The 18190-nt window shown below is 50.5% G+C and overlaps 7 protein-coding genes across 7 annotated transcripts; 4 read left to right on the top strand and 3 right to left on the bottom strand.

Annotated features, from left to right (window-relative positions):
* Positions 1 to 11: 11 nt before the first annotated feature.
* HMPREF1120_08792 (non-specific serine/threonine protein kinase) lies at positions 12 to 3658 on the top strand. Its single transcript, XM_009163061.1, has 6 exons — positions 12 to 849; positions 957 to 2348; positions 2396 to 2712; positions 2778 to 2993; positions 3050 to 3171; positions 3225 to 3658. Exons 2-6 carry the CDS (start codon positions 2179 to 2181, stop codon positions 3561 to 3563), a joined length of 1164 nt encoding a protein of 387 aa, XP_009161309.1. The 5' UTR covers positions 12 to 849; positions 957 to 2178; the 3' UTR covers positions 3564 to 3658.
* Positions 3659 to 4149: 491 nt separating this feature from the next.
* Positions 4150 to 4737, bottom strand: HMPREF1120_08791 (uncharacterized protein; the record flags this gene model as incomplete). The annotated part of the gene is made up of 1 exon (XM_009163060.1): positions 4150 to 4737. The coding sequence occupies one exon, from the start codon at positions 4735 to 4737 to the stop codon at positions 4150 to 4152; it is 588 nt and encodes a 195-aa protein (XP_009161308.1).
* Positions 4738 to 5492: 755 nt separating this feature from the next.
* HMPREF1120_08790 (uncharacterized protein) lies at positions 5493 to 6752 on the top strand (the record flags this gene model as incomplete). The annotated part of the gene is made up of 1 exon (XM_009163059.1): positions 5493 to 6752. The coding sequence occupies one exon, from the start codon at positions 5493 to 5495 to the stop codon at positions 6750 to 6752; it is 1260 nt and encodes a 419-aa protein (XP_009161307.1).
* Positions 6753 to 6787: 35 nt separating this feature from the next.
* On the top strand, positions 6788 to 8259 carry HMPREF1120_08789 (uncharacterized protein). Its single transcript, XM_009163058.1, has 3 exons — positions 6788 to 6811; positions 6882 to 7208; positions 7312 to 8259. The coding sequence occupies exons 1-3, from the start codon at positions 6800 to 6802 to the stop codon at positions 8059 to 8061; spliced, it is 1089 nt and encodes a 362-aa protein (XP_009161306.1). The 5' UTR covers positions 6788 to 6799; the 3' UTR covers positions 8062 to 8259.
* Positions 8260 to 8951: 692 nt separating this feature from the next.
* Positions 8952 to 10091, bottom strand: HMPREF1120_08788 (MC family mitochondrial carrier protein; the record flags this gene model as incomplete). Its single annotated transcript, XM_009163057.1, has 2 exons — positions 8952 to 9754; positions 10034 to 10091. The coding sequence occupies 2 exons, from the start codon at positions 10089 to 10091 to the stop codon at positions 8952 to 8954; spliced, it is 861 nt and encodes a 286-aa protein (XP_009161305.1).
* A 1788-nt stretch (positions 10092 to 11879) lies between these two features.
* Positions 11880 to 14621, top strand: HMPREF1120_08787 (uncharacterized protein). The gene has a single exon (XM_009163056.1). The coding sequence runs from the start codon at positions 13650 to 13652 to the stop codon at positions 14382 to 14384; it is 735 nt and encodes a 244-aa protein (XP_009161304.1). The 5' UTR covers positions 11880 to 13649; the 3' UTR covers positions 14385 to 14621.
* A 1102-nt stretch (positions 14622 to 15723) lies between these two features.
* Positions 15724 to 18055, bottom strand: HMPREF1120_08786 (uncharacterized protein; the record flags this gene model as incomplete). The annotated part of the gene is made up of 3 exons (XM_009163055.1): positions 15724 to 16465; positions 16521 to 17141; positions 17199 to 18055. The coding sequence occupies 3 exons, from the start codon at positions 18053 to 18055 to the stop codon at positions 15724 to 15726; spliced, it is 2220 nt and encodes a 739-aa protein (XP_009161303.1).
* Between the last annotated feature and the right edge of the window lie 135 nt (positions 18056 to 18190).

Below are 18190 nucleotides of genomic sequence, written 5' to 3'. Positions count from 1 at the left end.
TAAAATAGCGTGAAAAAACATCGGGGCGCATCCCTGTTAAAGTGCTCAAAACGCGCTTTTCTTAATGGCACTTCAAGTTGCGCTTGTCGAACAGGCCCTTAGTCCCACGCTCATGTTGTTAAGATTAAAACGAACATTTTCTTGATAATGGACACAAGCAAGACGGAGGCCGCCTGTTGCTTTTTCCGTTCAGGCTCTTGTCGGCCACTGAGTCAACGTTTCGACTCCTCCCTCCTACATCTCCCACGGTCCTCGAGTATTGCGCTTTACAATAATCTCCCTCCCCACACAGTGATGGCTACGCCGAAATTCTTCGTGCCTTCACCTCCTGCTGAAGAGATGTTCAGGCGTTTTCTATTGGGAGTGCGAAGCCCGGAAACTCAAAGACCTCCTATCTGAGGCTATGTCGTGAAACATCTTTCACAAACACAACGGGATCCAGATACCAACTGCAGAATGCTGGCGGCACGTCATAATTGCCTACAGATGCCTCTTGGAAGGGCGAGGGATATTCCTCGCAACGAGTAAAAGTGCCGATTTTCCATCAAAGATCAGAGGTATTGGGAATCCGAGGACGAACGTCTTCGAGAGAGGTCGGCTCTTCATGAACACAATTTGCGGGTTGAGAAATGGGGCTTCCGGGGGTTTCGGGACGATCTGGTTTGATTCTGCTTCTGCACTGTCCGGGCGAGGCCGGCCATATTTCACGCAGCATATCAACACACAGAAGGTCGAGTCCGGTGCTGTCAACATGCTCCCACTTCGGTGATCGATTGCAGACCACCTCATTGCACCAGCATTGAGTTGAATCAACAGCGTGAAGATACCAACGATGTAGCATTTTATCAGGTGAGGTCCGCAAAGTAACCTATTTCGGTCTGCCAAAATCGTATCATGCATGTTCTACTTTCCTGAAGCCTTTCTACCAGCTATTCTAACAAACCTTGACTGGTTAGCAAAGTGATCTTGCCTGCGGTGAGGGAAGTTTCCCTGACCGCCCTGAACAAGCCAGTGTGTATCTACGCCATTCTTCTAGGTCCCTTTTTAGGTGTCCATTACGACGACCCCTGAGCGAGTCGTTCCCATGCTTGAGAAAATTGAGCCACACTGATACGCAAGAACCGGCACAACTGAAATAAGGTACGATATCAGGTAAGAGCAATTTCTGGACACCTCAACGCAGATTCTTGCCTCATCATGATCCACTGCGAGCATGGAGCAATAGGCTTCGGAGGATGTCATTTCCCAATAGGATGGTGAGCAAAGAGAAAGAGGAACGCCTCGTTGCAAAAGTGCTGTCGATTTTCGCCGAAGCACAGGAAAATGCTGATGTGCTTGCAAAACTAAATACCCCCAGGTCATGAATCAAATCGACAAAGGGAGATAGACAGGCTTCGGTCTTCTTCATGGGAGACCATCCCTATTACTGGACGGCAGACCCACAAAACTCGGTCCCTGTAACACTTGGTCTCGTTTCTTCGACAGTAGCGCAAATCATTTCTTGCTGTAAAGATGTTGAGTCTTCACGAAGCTTCCGGCATGGAATTGAACGGTGCAGTGTGCCTCAGCATCCCCACTATGGCTGCTTGTGTGGAAATTACAGCTAACGTTGATTTAGCATTCGATAGATAGCTTCATGTGGGGGCAGGACATGCATTACAACAGCCTTGTTGTATATTCTTCCGTCTTTGCCTAGCAAATGCTTCTGATGATGCTCTTGAGCAAGTCTGATGATTTCATTTCGGGTGTGAGATGCGTTGGCGTACATGTTTGCGGGCTTGAATTCAACTGTTATAGGCATTTTTATTTCTCCAGTATGAAGCAGTGCTTTTTCTTGCTGATGTGCCGGTGAGAAGTTTATGACAGGGTCTCTTGCTCAATCAATTGTGCTCGCTATATATCTTATGTCTTGCTGCGGAATCCGTGTTGGCGCGCGCCAAGTTCTGAAATGGAATTTGACCATTTACACCGCCTTCAGTGCGTGATACCAGTATATCACCAAGTGCTAGGGATCAGTCTTTAAGTGAAATTCCGATTGGTTAAATTAGCGCTTCCAGAGCGACGTGATTAACTTTAATGAGATCACGGGATGAATAAATAGCCTGTCCCTCTTCGCTCCTAAAATCTTGTGCAGTTCTTCGTCTGTTTCACTCACGTTGTGCATACCACAGCACCGAGATGAGGCGGCGCTTTGAAAGGATCTATGATGTTGTTGAGTCTGTTGAGGAGTATCGGTATGGTGGTTATCATCCAGTGCACCTCAACGATATATTCAATGACAGGTACAAGATTGTCGGAAAATTGGCCCATGGTCAATATTCCACTGTGTGGCTAGCTCTTGACCAGAGGTATAGTCATCTTCCTGAATCAATCTCGACTAAGCTGAAAGAAGGAGTTCTCAGCGCCATGTCGCTTTGAAGATTGTCAAAGCGGACCAGTCACAGACGAATAACGAGCTTGAAATTCTCCAGCACCTGTCCAGATCATCGCTTTCACACCCTGGAAGGAAATATGTAATAGAGCTGCTCGATCATTTTCAGCACAATGGCCCTAACGGCACGCATCTCTGCCTCGTGCTCCCGGTCATGTTGTCTGACGGTAGCGAGATGACCGTCCGGGGCCAACCACGCGATGCAGAGTATATCAAAAAACTGTCTGCAAAGCTAATTCTTGGTTTGGACTTTTTACACACATCCAACGTTATCCATTGCGGTAAGCTTTGCATACCGTCCCCCTTGGCCGTTTCACGCAAAAGATAGCTGTCTGACTCTTGCCAGACCTACAACCAGCAAATATTCTGTTCTCTGTGGCAGAACCGTCCGATTTTGAGATCCAGCTCCAACATCCAGAATTCTGCCCTGTGAAGTGGCTTGAGGGCACTGTGCCCGATAAATCTGCTCCAAAGTACTTGCTACCATCACAGAGATTCCGTGGAGCATTGGATAAGATGAAGATCTCTTCTCTTGTTGTCAAAATCGGTGATCTTGGAGGAGGCAAGTCTGTCTCAAAGCCTGGTGCTGAAGGACATCATAGCTAAATATTGCAACAGCTGTATCGCAAAATGTTCGAGTTCGTGAACAGCCAATCACCCCACGAGGGCTACGTGCTCCCGAATTGATTCGCGGAGAAATTTGGGACGCTAGCATCGACATCTGGTGCTTGGGATGCTTGGTGAGCATTGATTACCATTTTTTCTGTTATGCTGAGTCACTAACTGTGTGGAGATCTTCGAATTTGCTACAAACGAGCCGCTCTTTACTATAAACACATTCGGCATTACAGTGGAAGACGTCGATAAGGAACATAAGTCTTTGATTGGCGACATAATTGGAAGTGAAAGTCGGGATTGTGGAATCTTTCTGAACTACCTGAAGCAACGGTTGCCTTCAACCTTTGGAGAAGAAGATGTGCAATCGTTTGGAGCATTTCTACGCAGCATGCTGCAAACGAATCCGCGTCACCGCATTTCCACGGCACAGTTGCTTCGTCATTCATGGCTCGTCGAGGGACTTGGATGTGACGCTTTCTCGTCCGAAGTTTCGAGTGCACCGAACCTTTCATGACAATGGATGCTGAATTTTTTAAGGAACTCATAGCTGCTCTGCTGGCAATATTGGGCGGGGTGATAGCCTAGATCAACGAACGATATTTTCAAGCCTCCTGGTGGCGCTGTAGAGGACGTAGGGATCGAAATGATGACGCGTTAGTGATACTGGATCTGTGAGGTGGTGTTATCTTGTCGACTGGACTCTCAGGTCTGGGATTCAGGGCTTGTTCGTCAATTACTACATATATCCCTGGTAGAAAAGAAAGATGGTGCTTCTTTTCCTACAACCACTCCATGGGGTCCACCTCAAAAAATTAGTTGCAGAATACCAAGTCGAGATCAATGCCCCAAGAAACGGAAAGCAGAGACGTATTTTACGTATTCGATAATAGTATTTCATGTAGACATAGGGGCATATCGCTAGTCCGAGAGATCATGTCATAAGCTCAAGATGAGATTCTTATTTGTGGCCTGGTGCTACTTTTACTAGTGGTCGCGGCGGAAGCCAGACATCAAAGTGGCTGGGCATCAACTTCAATTCCGCCACCACAACTAACTCTCGACCTTCGACCGTCGACTTCGGGCACCAGTCAGCTTGACCTTCAGCGATAGTCCAGACAGTCGCATCGTTCCGGTTCTTTCCACCCAAGTCCGGTAAACAAATGTTCCCGGTCGTGATGTTCCTGCAACACGTCTTCACTCCACCCCGAAAAGAATGACCGACTTTTGCCGCGGGTTCCTGCTCCCACGTTCAAGTTCTCCTCCATCTTGGCCAACAATTTGCACCCTTCTCGGAGCTGCTCAACAAGTCCCTCGGCGCGTGTTGGAAATCCGTGTGGCGTGTTTTGACCTGTCTGTCGCGCCAGATCAACGCGCAACAACAAATCGGTGGTGTTCGACAGGATCCGCTCAAATGTCAACACGGCGCTCCCCAAATATTCCCGCTCGCCAACACAATGACGGCCCAATAGCCCAATAATGGACGTGAGATCTGCTTCTGTCTGCAACAGCTCAACCTTGAGTCTCTTGGCTTCGAATCCCAGGCAAAGTGCCGTGATACGATTTCTGGCGTGGATTAATCCGCCCCGAGTCTTGTTGAATCGTCGCGCTGCTTCGTCGGAGTTGAGCTTGGTCTTGATTTTGAAGGCCGAGGGATCTGACGCCCTGGGCCGTCTGCGAATGCACTCCATCATGTCTCTGAGGTGTATGTTGTCGTCGTTTTTCTCACAGGATCGGAGGTATGTGTTTTGTAGGCGATAACTGATCCCAGGTTTTGGCGAGATGTTTTATGTGATCTTTGGCGTCACGCTTAGCTTGGTGAACAGTGATGCTTTTATGATCGAGTTGACTACTTGATGAAGACGAGGAAGGTTTGCGGTGATGTCGATCGTGACCAGTTTAATACGCGGTCTCACTCAGAAGGCAGTACCCAAAGCTTAGTGAGGCTTCACGGTAAGTTTGTTGGTGAGTGAATGCTCAGGCATCTCAGGATAGTCAGGCGTGAAGGCTTTCAACGGAGTCGGTTCCTGACTACGGAAAGCTTTGTCTCCAGTGCGATTCCGGAAACTCGACAGATCATCCAAAGAGGTGCAAACTTTAACGCGACCCAGGGGACTAGCTGCTCTTTAGCCATAACATTTGACTCATTCCAAAGAACAGTGGTCAAGGACAAAGACGCGACCCAGAGACAGCATGTTCTCAATTATCAACATTTGGCTAACCAAGAAAGGATGGCCGAGAACATGGCAGGCCGTGGGCGGAAACGGGCCCAAGGTCCTCCGAGGACTTGATCATCCGGACTGCTTATATTCTGGCTCTATCCCTCCAAGCACTCATTTGCCCTCACAAACTAAGCACAGAACAGAATCATACAGCGAAACACTCACTAATCTGCAAGGCACTTCCACTCCTCAGCCTCTACAAGTTAGTCAACATTGGCGGAAAGATGGCATTTCGCACCAGTGATCAGAAGCCCCGATGCTGTGTTGCACGACTACTGCAAAAGCTTCGTCCGAACAGGCTCCTTGCTCGCTATCGTACTGTGCCTTCTCCCTGCAGCTCTGCAGCAGCACCGAAGGCTCTGACGGAGAAAGGAGGGAATACAAATGACCTGGCTGCTTCCTTACAATCGGCTGCTCGAGCTACCAGAACAACCATGACAACAGCGTCCGACAGCCAACATAACAGGAAGGCCTCGAATATCAAATATACCGATGATGCCTTTATTGAAAGGCTTACTAGTCTGTCATTGTTCGAGCAGGCTTTCCTAAAATCACTGGAAAATGCCCTGCGTCGTGAAAACTTGACGCTACACTTCTCGGAGCCCTTGCCGCCCTCTCAGCAAAATGACCCCTGGACACGGTTCAATGATGCTCGCCATGCTCTGGGACAGATGTGTTTTGATCGGTCCGAAACTTCACGTGTGTACTCTTCTGTCAACGACCGGGAGGGAGGGGACGTTCAATCAACCCAGGCAACCGAGGCCTGCAGCCACGGTGCCATGTGCGAAAAGGTCTGGTGGAAATGCTACAACTCCAAGCCACAAAATCCGATGGCTTGCTCCAACTGTGCAGACCGATGCTCTGAGCGCCCTGAACAATCTGTGGCATCCACGGACAATTTTCTTCCCGAGAGCCAGTCTTACCGGTCTGTAGTTGGTCGACCTCCCACACCATTTGCTTTTCCTCGACAACTTGAAGGTCCGTGGATCCACCAAAAACCCGGACACTGGGACAGCATCGGCGCAAAGTCCGCCCTGGAGAGCTGGATCAAGCAGTTTCTCATGTTCTACTATGAGCTGGAATCTGGATTGGCCATGTACTTGTACCGATACATTGATTTCTTCCTGTTTCCAGGGGCCAGAAAACTCGTCGCGGTTACTCGAGAGATGCCGAATATTCTGAGGAGGATGAAGGCCAATTTGAATATCCTGCCGTACACCGCTTCTCTGACCATCGAGAAGTTGGACATGGATCTCCGCGTGTGTATGAAAGAGATGCAGGAGATGTATAGCTCTCTGACGATGTGGATTGGTATGATGGCGAGTCCCTTCTACTGGGAAAGGGTAGCTCGCAGAAGGGTCGAAATCAAGCACGAGTTGGACCCGGTCATGGGACGGATTGCGGACAACCTCCGGATTTTGGTGCAGCAGATGCGCGCGAGAGACCGGTGGTTACAAAAGGAGGCCAAAAAGCTGCTGGTCTGACAGTGTTTAGGCTTTTGGCCGATCAAACTCACGTTGTCACTAGTTGGATGCAATGTTTGGTTCGTGAGTGTCTGGGAACTAGGGTTCCATAGGTGTTTAGGAACTGGCAAGCTGATAGAATGATACTAGAAGTGCCGACTCGACTTGCATTTGCTGTTCCTCCATTGCTCCTGCTCAAAGTTGCTTGTTTTTCCCGATTGCCTCGGCCTGCCTTTGGGGGTAGGAGTGGCCACTTCGCATCAACGCCTTTTGCCTACATCGACACGCTTGGCAGTCAATCTATTCTTTCATGACTATCTTGGACTGCTGCCAAAACCCAAAGCCCTTCAGTGTCGGTTGCCACAACATTCGCTACGCAACATGGGTGCCGCTCACACCAGACCAGAGACTCCACCATTGGCTCCACAACTCAACTATAGCATACCACAACATCGACGAAGCGCATCTTCCATCACTGTAAGCAGCGACGGCCCTCTCGCTTGTTTATATCTACAGCAAATCACCAACAGACGTTTTATTCGGACCTTGTACGTGGCTGACTTCTCACATTTCGATACAGGGCAGCCGCTCCCGCATCTCAAGCACATGTCCGACGCCCCCGGTCCTCCAGGCCCGCGACTACGACGACGACTGCCGAGTGCTCCGTCGGACTCTGGGGGCGGTCCACAAACTATGCAAGAACAAACCGCGACAGATCGAAGCCATCTCCCAGTCTCTGGGTAGAGCGTCCGGTCGCGACGGGCCCGATGGCGGGTTGGCCATGTACGTCCTCAACTTCGACAACTCGGTGACGGCGCTCTACCGGATTTTGTCGTACCACACGCATGTGCTCCACACAAACAAGCCGCCTCTGGACGTGCACGAGTTCTCAGACGACCTGGGCAAGTTGGCCGTGGACATCGAACGATGGGGGAAGGAGTTCAACGGTCTCGTCTTTCCAGGTCTGGCACCCGCAAACTCTGGGAAGAAAGGTCAACGAGAGCTTCGTGGCGAGGCCAGGGCGTTGGGTGATCGGTGTTTCAAGGCTGCGGGTAAATTGGATGCTTTGGTCTGTTTGGATGATATGCTCACCACCGAGACACTGCTGGGTCGTCTGGCCAGGCTGCCTAACTCGCAGTCTGTGATGTCCGCGAGAATGCATAGCAGGACCCCGTCGCCTGTGCCTTCGAACGCCACCGCCGCGTCAGGCGTGCCGTTTGGCAGTGCCAGTGCGTCGAATGGGAGAGGTTCAACTCCGCCTAATGGGCAGAGTGGATCGACGAACTCGGGGGATTCAGGAAGGGGTGCTGGCCCCGTTGGAGTGGCATAGCTGGGGATTATGGTGTCGTGGTACGGGCAGCATATGGGCTGCAATGGACTTTTCGCCTGGTTTGACCCTGGTAGGCCAATGCGTTTCGAACTCGGACCGGGACAGGACGGCGATGGCTAGGGGTTGATAGTAGAAGTTGCATTAGCAGACAGGGATAGATTAGATAGGCGACGAATTGAATTCATTTCGAATCTCGAAGTCTCACATGAGGTTGTCCATTCATCTCCAGTGATTTTTGGACCGTATCGTTCGAATCTCTCACACACTGTCCCTCGGTCTTCCATCTCCTGCTCTATCTTCTTCTTACAGCGCCCGCGCCGAGCCTGCTTTGATTCTCTTCCTTCCACTTGCAACCTTTCTCAAGATTGGGGAGCCTGCACATCCATACCAGCCGCTGACGCATCAGCATTAGCGTCAGGCCCAACAACAGCACAGAACCTGCGTCTCTTGCTCAGGACATATGTAGCGTATTAACAATGAATGAAGCCTCGCCAAACATTACTCTCAAGCTCAGGAGCTGGGACTGCATTCAATTCCAATGTATTCCGAATGGTGGCGGTCCTCGACCATGTGCCACGACCGATTGACCGATCGAACCGGCCAAAGTTTCATACCGATTTGAGATTTGTGCATGACTTACAAGTAACCCTGTTTCCTTGATCCAATTTGACCCCACTTCTTTGCTGTCGTGTCCAGGACAAACAGGTAGGATCACAAAACGAAGACCTCAATCGTTGGCTGCCATCTGCTGATGTAACACTGTATGTAGTAAAGACACAACGAAGTCACACAAACCAACCATTCGATCCTCGCTTGCTTGATACCAGCCCTGTCCACAGCCAAAGGGCCACATCAAACGCAGGCATCACACGCCCAAAACCCAAGCCACTTCATTGCGGGGGCGCGACAAGCTTGCTCTTCTCCAATACAGGCTGGATCAGCGCGGCGATCCACTCATACGAAGTGAACAAAATGCCGCCGGCAAGCACAGTCCGGCCCAGCCGCATCGTACTTCCCCTCCACAGACCCTTGACACCATAGTCCTTGATGACACTGGTGAAGGCCTCTACGACGCCGGCGCCCTTGACACTCTGGGCGCGGGTCTTTAGCGTGTCGAAGGGTTGCGTGGCAAACACCACAATCGTGCCTGCAACCGCACCGTTTCCGAACGTCGTCGCCGTCGTCTGCGGAATGTTGCGCAGTCGCTCCCAATCCTTGAGGATGTTGTACGTGCCCAACCGGACGGCCGTGGTCGAGGCTTGTTTCAGGGTCGTCGTCACGTACCCTCTGTACAGGGCGCGTACAAGGCCGTGTTCCTGGATCAATGTCTTGGTAGCATGCCAGGGCGACCGGAATCGCTTGTCGTGTCGTGCATCGTCAATCAAGGCCGTTTTGATCCGTTCCGTCGGCGTCACGGCGAACGTGCTCGCCACGACCCCGGCTGTGATACCGGCCATAAGGTTCCGTAGGGGTGAAAGTGTGCCGGTCTCAGGGTCCTTGAAGGCAAGCTTGATGCTGTCGAACGAGATGAACCGGATGGCATCCTTGGCTACCGTGCCTGCCACGAGTGTTTCGCATCCTTTGTACAGTGCTCGTGGCCCTTCGTTGGCAATCACCTGTCTGATCACTTTGAAGGGGTTGCGGGTCGGGCTGTCTTCGTGTAGTTGGACGCGCGTCTTGGCGAATTCGAATGCTGTGTGACAAGAAGGAAATTGTTAGCGTGCTGTTGTAAAGAACATGGAGCGAGGAACTGTTGGGGTCGGTGAACGGGAGATTGGGGAGGGTTGTAGAACGGTTTCGGCCCGGCCTGATGTGCGGCAGATTGGAAGCCCGAAGCTTAGTATCGAAATCACGACTTCACAACAGCCTCAGCACAAAGCTTGAATATTCCAGTGCCATCACCTTCAGGGATGTCCTCAGCTCAAAGCTCTGGTCCCTCCAGTAGCATCACTTCCAGTATGACTTTCCTCACGCAGCTCAGATCTTCCCGCAGTCACTGCATCCGCAATGATGCCGCAATTGAGCAGCATATGGTATAACTCCGGCCATACAGAAGGTCCGACTGGGTCTCCTCGGCAACTATAAAAAAGGACGGAAATCATAGTACATGGAGCTTACTTACGATATGTGATTGTCGCCTCAACACCTCCAGCTGCACCTCCTGCTATCAGCGACACCAAAGGTGATTTCGGCGCGCCCTGATATTCGTGGCTGTGGGTTAGTTCCAGGTCCGTATATGGGGCGGCGAAGGTCGCCGACAAAACTCCATTAGGGGCGGTAGGAAGCTCACATCGCTGGAAACCATCCTGCACCGAAGCCAACAAACTCAGGCACCTCGCTCAGGTGCAACAACGCTTTCAAACGATAGGTCACAGAATCAACTGGATCTGTAAGTCTTTGATTGAGAAAGAGAATGTCAACAAAACGGTGAATGCTAATGCAGCAATTAGGAACGGAGCATAAAGAATGCTGGGTCGTCGAGGTCGGCGACGTCAAAAAGGGCCAGTTCGCTTCGCGATCGCCCGATGTCGGGTGCAATGGCCGATGGGTGCGTCTTATTATTGGTTGATGGGGCGAGGCTTGAGTGCCTCGGATCTCCTCGGTCTAACGGCCCAGCCTTTCCGGCTGAGGCTGGCAGCCTTGTCCACGCCAGACCTTCCTTGTCTGGTTCCGCACTTTTGTGTTCTCCTGGTCAACAACGAGGTCTCGGTTCATCCTCGTCATTGTCACCAGCCTCAAACATGATTTATCTCCTCAAGAACCATGCTGAAGTGGTGCTGGATCAATGTGCCGCTCTCTTTTGAACATTGTCAGATGCGATGCGGCCCAGGGGTTCAGAATAAGGAGAGAGAAGACCTCGTGGGTTGTGAAATGGCTCACAAGCGAAATACAGTTGAAGAACTCACAGCTGCAGATCCACGGGCTCGTTGCGGCTCTAGTTGCAATCTGTGTGGCCATACTAACCCCAGCCTGACAAGCTGTTGGAATAAGTCATTCCAGTCGTTGACCGAACTCGCCGAACTTTTAGCGCAGCACTATCTTGAAGGATACCGAAACACGAATTGTCTAATGAACAGTCAGCAATATCTTCGTGCTATGGCGGTGTCTGCTAATCCACTCGTTCCGCCTTCTTAGGTGACCATTGTCCCACGTCTGTCGCACTAGGGGGAATACCTGTTGTCTAGGACAATCGCGTCTTGGTTCGTGCTCTGTCACATAGTGACCGAGTTTTCATTGCCAGACTGGATTTCACTGATGGCCAATGAGTATCGTGTGATGTGCTTCTGGGTCGAGGCAGTAATCCATCCAGAACAACCCGTCAGTCGATTTCGACTCGAACTTGAGCCGGCAGCCACTTGTCTCCATGTAGTTTTCCATGTAGTTTGATCCGCGATTGTGGGGGTCAAAGGGAGGCGCAGGCAGGGATGACAGAACTATGTTCCCTACGTACGGTAGACACGGCAGTCGTGTAGTTAGAACTATGCTTGGCTATCAAGTGCTCGGCCACTTCGACATGCTTACCAGTTCTCGCCTGTTCAAGTCCACAACACCTCGGCTTTCCACATGCTCGGTAGGTCGCGAGTATTCTCCGAGACCATTTCGTGGTCGTCTCGCGTGTAGTGTTAGAGAAGCTGGCAAATGATCAAGGTGGCCTGGTCCATGGAAAATAACTGGACTGAAGTAAAAGGGATCGCCATGACTCGTGTGCCGGTTCTGGTGGATCTCCAAGGTGTAATGATTACCTGATGCGGATGGACTAACGCGGAAAGAGTGGACCACAACTTTATTTGGATGTCAGGCCGGGCGGTCCCAGATCAACTCAACCAGGTACGCGTTCAGCCGCAACTTTAAGATATGGAAACCTGGCATTCTCGTTCACCATGGAGCCTTCTTATAAAAGGTCACCTATTCTTCGGCCTCAAACATCCTATGGTTTGCTCTTTGAAACTTTAACGGCGCGTCCTCTTATTGGCCAGCAAAGAATCCACACATTACCACTGTCAAAGGTGTCCACACTGGTCAGGACGACGCCGACCGGCCGTACATATTGCCATGTTGACGCGGGCAAAGGAAGCCACATCTCCCGCAAGCTCAGCCGAGGTGCTGCCGGCACAATTACAACACCGCACGAATGAACGGATCGGCACGCTCTTGGTTCAGCATCCAAGATCGCCGCATCGCGATGAAAGGCAAATGCTGTCGCGTCTGGAAGTCCTCCGGACTGGGGTAAAATCTAGCCCTTACCATCCAGGTGTGCTTATCAGTCATGGTTGCTGGCTCTACACGCTTGCTTGCTGGCGTTCGTCGTATCCACCATGGTCAGTACTAGTTCGCCATCGTGGCCATGGTGCGCGAACCCACCATCCACTGTTGGAATCAAAGCTTGCACAATGGCATCGCTTAGTGGAGGGAACCTTTCATGATGGCAGAGGCCAATATTCTCCTGATGGTCCGAGGGGCGGCATCTGCGAGTATTTGGGTCCCCCAGATTTGAGCAAAGTATCAATCACCTTCTGGCGCGCATCAATCGCGAACCTGAAGCCAAAAAGGATAAGACATCAAGCTATTCGCTGCTGAGGCCATCTGTACCAACAGTTCATCAAACCTTCCAGTCCTCGCACTACAGGCTTAGGGTTTGATGACACATCTAACTTTGCAAGAGGAGTTTCTAACAGCCATGGAAAGAGAGTACAAGAGGGCTTCACTCCCCTTCATCACTCCCAGTCTTCTCTTCATCCCTCACATCACTACTCCGGGTGCATACATCAATCTACGGTCAAAGAACACTCGTTTAAATCAGTGACAACAATATTTACTGCAAACATCAATCATCGAGGGACCATCCACTCCTTCACAGACACGAGTTTCTCAGATCAAACTCACAATTTACCTCACAAGACCGCGCTTCCGGTCAAAGCAGCAAATTTACCATCGAACATATCACTTCATTTCAAGACCAGGATTCGGTCAAAGACAGCAATCTTCATTCAAACTTAATTAATTCATCTCAAGGACGGGCTTTCTGGCAAAGACCGCCATCTTCATCAAACACAATCGCTGCACCTCAAAGGCCAAACTACTTTCAAATCATTCAAACATACACGGCACATTTCAAAGCCTACATCCCGGTCAAAGACAGCAATCTTCATTCTATACAAACCTCTTCACACAAACATTACAATCTTTCAACACACAAATCTTCGTCTTTGTACCAAACAGTGGATACAAACAACAAGGTCTTGCCTACAGAAGATCATTCTCAATGGCATACAATACTTTCCAATAACAAAATCTTCATTCAAATATCAGAGCCACCTTCCAAGTCACTCACTTCACTTCAATACCACTTCGCTTCAATCATACTCAATCATACTCAATCAACTACAACGGTCTTTCACCAACCTGTCACCGGAGACAACAAGTCAGCTGAGGCAGAGAATAGCCGTCCTCACAAGTCCTTCGCTTCAACTTTTACCTATCTATCACTGTCATTGCCAATCTCAAATCCCGAGTGACTTACTCTACCCTCTCAAAAGTTCAACGACAACTCAGCCATCTAACGGCGAAGCAAATCGATAGCCGACATCATGCCGAGACCAAGCAAATCGAGGTCTATAGAGGAGTACTCACCAAGCACGTTCATCAAGCTTCCCGAACGAAGGGCATCTTGGGAATACATACCCGAAAACAAACCTCGCAGATGCGAAGCACCAAAGAGACACAGCTGGCCTGTGTTTCTCCCATGTCAAGCTTACGGCCCGGACCAATCTCCCAAAGCCGTTCACGAGAGAAGACGACTCTCGCTACACAGCCACATCACCGACCTCTGCTCGACTCTGACCAATCAATGTGACGAGATTTACGAGAGGCTTGAAGAAATGGACACACGTGCAAGCCAAGACGCCGCTGAGACCTTGATGTCGTTCACCCAGCTGTGTGCTACGATTCGTCTCGAACTCATCACTCTCCGAGGCCACGCGGAAAGGTTTCAGATCCCCAGGCTGTCCAGTTTCTGGGTCCAATGTTGGAAGAACATTTATGCTGTCCGACAATCTCTCAAGGATATAAGGGAAGTACTTCTCGACCTCGAAGCAGATTATCAGGATCGTCTGGTCGACACAAGGGAAGACAATTGGAAGGAAGGAAACGGGTATCATTCCCTAGACCGGCTGGATCCATGGGCCGCAGGATTTCTTGTCCAGAGGGCCGAGAGAATACGGGACAAGTACGCTTCAGTCTTCAGAGGACTGCGGGAAGTCAATCTTTTTGCAACGGAAGGATGTCCGCTTTTGAGCCATCCATTGAAACTACGACGTCTGTGACGTGGAAAAGGGAGTTCGGGGCATTTTCTGATTGCACGTTCTAACACACACAACATTTGATTGGAGGGTGGATGCATTTTACTATCCCTTCTCTTGATGCCACTCAGGAAGGGCATAATTGGCGAGCTAGGACGCTGGTCGGGTACCAATATTGCATTGCATGATATTGCAAGGAAATGAATAATAGATAGTAGAGACAGACATTCTCTCCAAACAAAAGTTCACTTGAAAACCATACTGCCAGCATCTGACTCTCTGCATCTGTATTTGTAGGTTTCGACCGATGCCAAACAACCAGTAGACTCGTCTACACCTGTAGACTTTTAGGATCTTCCTTTTTTCTCTCACTCACTTAGTCGTCACTAATGCCTCACTCCCGTGACTCTAGCCTCGTATCCGCAGTAACGTAGTGATTATCGCCGGTTCTACCGCGTTGTTCCAACGGTCCCATTGGCCGGAGCCCTCCCTAACTTCACTTCGGCGCCAGCAACACACATATATATGTGAGTAGCAGAATTTCTTCCAACAATCACCAAGACCCCCAGTCGGATTCCAAATAATCCGCCCCCCCTCCATGGCCTAGCGGTCAACACCACCGCTAGGCCAACCCCAGGGGCGGATTGAACACACAAAAAGTCGATGACTTTTACGACAACTGGGCGATTCGAACCGTGGTCCTCTGGTGGGAATTCACTTAACAGATCCAGGTCTTGTCTGGGTTTCAAACTGGCACCGGGCCAGCAGGCGTCAAGACCTCGATTCCCTGCAAGTGAGTTTCCACCTACCGAATGACCCCTCCGAACCGAACGGACGAGCGACCGATCTAAGCGACGGAAAAACCCTTCCTTGAAGAAAGGTTTCACTTACCACAGCCCCCATATCAGAGGGGTTTGTGAAAAAGTTTTTGCCCTTTCGACCTTTTTCTGACTTTTTGGGAGTTGGACTTCTGCCTTATATAAGGACATATCGTTTCCATTTTTCTCATGTTGCGTAAGCTGATTATTGCATAAAAGGAAAGGGGAGGTCTGAAAGAACGCTGTGAGTAAGTGGTGCTAAGTTCATTTTATTGATTGTAGCAATCAAACACCATGTGTCATGATCCATGAACAGGTTTGGCTGCTTACACTCACTACCTACCTTCGCTTATAGTATTGTACAGGTATCATGCATACCTAGGAGTGTTTGGCTTCCATGGCATGCATGCACGAAATGGCTAGTTGGTCTTCGAGGTGGACACACATATGCGCAGCTCAGCTGTATCAGATCTGAAGGCCTCGAAGTCCCGTGACTACCTTCTCTCTTTTCCTGGGTTCCTGGCATCCTGGTGGTTACACAAACTTCAAATCATTGGTATGGTTAATGGAATAGCTTGCGCTTCGGCGAGTATGGAATCAATATCACGCAATGGTGCATTCGCTCCCCCTTGCGTGTACCATGCAGGTAGACCGTTCCCATCTAAAGCAGGTCCAGTCCACTGGTGGGCCAGACTGGGGTACATAGGTAGCGACCCCGATGTCGACGCCGCGACAACCCCTCCGTCAGGGACCGTGGAGGGCCCGAGACCGCCGCCAGAAACAAGTCGATCGATTGTCGCTACACGTTCCAAACCCATGAGGCTGCATTTGCACGGGCAGGGTGTCGAGGCCAGGATCTGGTCGACGTCAAAAGAGACGGTGTGCTCGAGCTGCTGGATGACCATCTTGATGATGCTCAAGGACCGAGCCGCAGGGTTGTCGGTGCAACGCAAGCCGGCAAGAAGTCTGATTCCGAGTTCGCCTTTTTTCCAGGCTTCGCTGGGTCTGGAGGTGCCATTGTGAGCCGCCACCAGAAACATGAGGCAGACCACAGCTAAGAACAATGTATAAGTCGTGGTCCATGACCCCGGACTCAGCAGGCCTCGTTGATGCATGGCATCGGTACGGCTTATCGTCGTGGCAGCAATCTTGAGGCATGTAAGTGCATGCTGCGATTGAATTCTGGTGATTGGTGAACCGTTGGCCATCGGTATCAGATAATGCAAGAACGGTATATTTAGCGTCAACTGGCCAAAGTAGAACGCCATTTCGAGTTCGTATCTGACACTAGTTTTGCGTTGAGCAGCAGTTCCAGTAGGGTACAGGGCTGGACAATTCTTACATGACTGAGATGTCTGGCTCCAGCGGGATTGTTGATAAACCAGACATAGCATTTGCCCATTTCTTGAACTTCTGTTCAACGTCATCGAGTGCTTTGACATTGACACACTCTGTGTGGGCTCCCCACTGGGTCTTCTTCTTTCGGGTCTTTTTGGCCGAAAAGACATTTCGACGGGCGGATGAAGTAAGAGCCAGAATCTGAAAGTGTCTGGATGCAGCAACGGTAGTATCAATACCTCTCAGAGTAGATGTCGTTGATTCCCGAGTTGTGAAGGAAACTGGACACCGCACCTTTTCCATGGCTCCTGGATCTACAGAGTCATGGTTCATCGTCGGTGGTATATCCAGGACGAGACTGACAAGCATGTCGAGTTGCAACACCCCGAGGAGAACTCGACTCCTCGTGCTTCGCTGCGCCTGAGTATATAACAACTTGTGGTCATCCTTGTGCAAACCAAGCCTCCAGGCTAAGGAGCATGCCATGCCCAGGTAAGTGTGAGCAGCTGTCAAACTCGACGTCGAAAGTAGGAAAACTACCAGACACAATATTGTCTGCAGTGATATGAGGTCACTGCACTGGCCGAGATCGACATCTCTGCTGGCAAGCTGGAAATTCTTCAAGCTTTTTATGCTGTGAGTAGACAAACACAATGTAACCTGCAGGGCGGCTGGCACTTACGCTTCAGTGTCGGTGAACTGACACCCGTGACTATTGCGAGACTCGATGTCGAGGTGGAAGCCCAAGGCTAAAACTGAGTGGAACAATGGCATGAACCGACCAGTGGAGGGGCTAGCCCAAAGCAGGGGCTCGCTGTAGAGACGACGGACCATATCTCTAAAGTCTGATTCATGAAGAAACTGGATCAGGGCATGATATTTTGTGAAAACCGCATCAAGAAGTCTGAGCGCGGTAGTTTGATTGGGATGGCTGGGTGGGTGAGTATGTTGCAGGGGAAGCACGCCTGGTGACGGGGCAGGCTTGTCAAAAAGATTGTTAACGACTTCTTGAGCTTCAGTGACAAATGAATCATCGTCGATCAGCTTCCGGAAGAGCTCGAGAGTGCGCAGAATGAATGAAGCCCCGGAGCCGGGCCCATAGAAGTTAGATTTCTGCGACCTAGTAACGATGATATTCCCAGACGGAGTCAGCATACTGGTCAGTTGGGGCTGCCTCGCGTCCTCATCAGAGCTGGACCAGCAATTTTCGGATTCGACAATCGAAAGATCAAGTGTCTGGAGCAGCCCAGTGGTATCGGAGTCCGCAAGTCCTCCATTATTGTTCTGCAATCTTTCGAGTGCGGCACGTAGGTTCCTCAATTTAACTTCCAGACTGCGAATCCTCTGAGTTGGTTTATCTCGTCCTTGACCAGATGAGTAGCAGCATTCTTTGGGAGTCAGCGCACTGTTTCTCAGAGCCGGCGGGATGGGAGAAGCTGTGTAGGCCACTTGGATTGAATTTCTTACCGTTGCGCGAGATCGTGCAAGCGCTGCATGGCTGCGAGCCACTACACTTGATCTTCCGAAGTCGACACTCATCGCATGCACGTGGGCCTCGTCTATGGTAGCGTTTCTTGTGGACTTTGTCCGACTGGTCGGACTGGGAGTGTCCGGCCATGAAAGAAAGCCGACGCAGTGTGCCATGCCTTAGACGAAGAGCGGAGGAGAAAATCG

The sequence above is a fragment of the Exophiala dermatitidis genome, assembly GCF_000230625.1.
Source record: "Exophiala dermatitidis NIH/UT8656 unplaced genomic scaffold supercont1.8, whole genome shotgun sequence".
Lineage (NCBI taxonomy): Eukaryota > Fungi > Ascomycota > Eurotiomycetes > Chaetothyriales > Herpotrichiellaceae > Exophiala > Exophiala dermatitidis.
The sequence above is the reverse complement of the archived record's forward strand: the minus strand, read 5'-3'. Positions and strand labels throughout refer to the sequence as shown.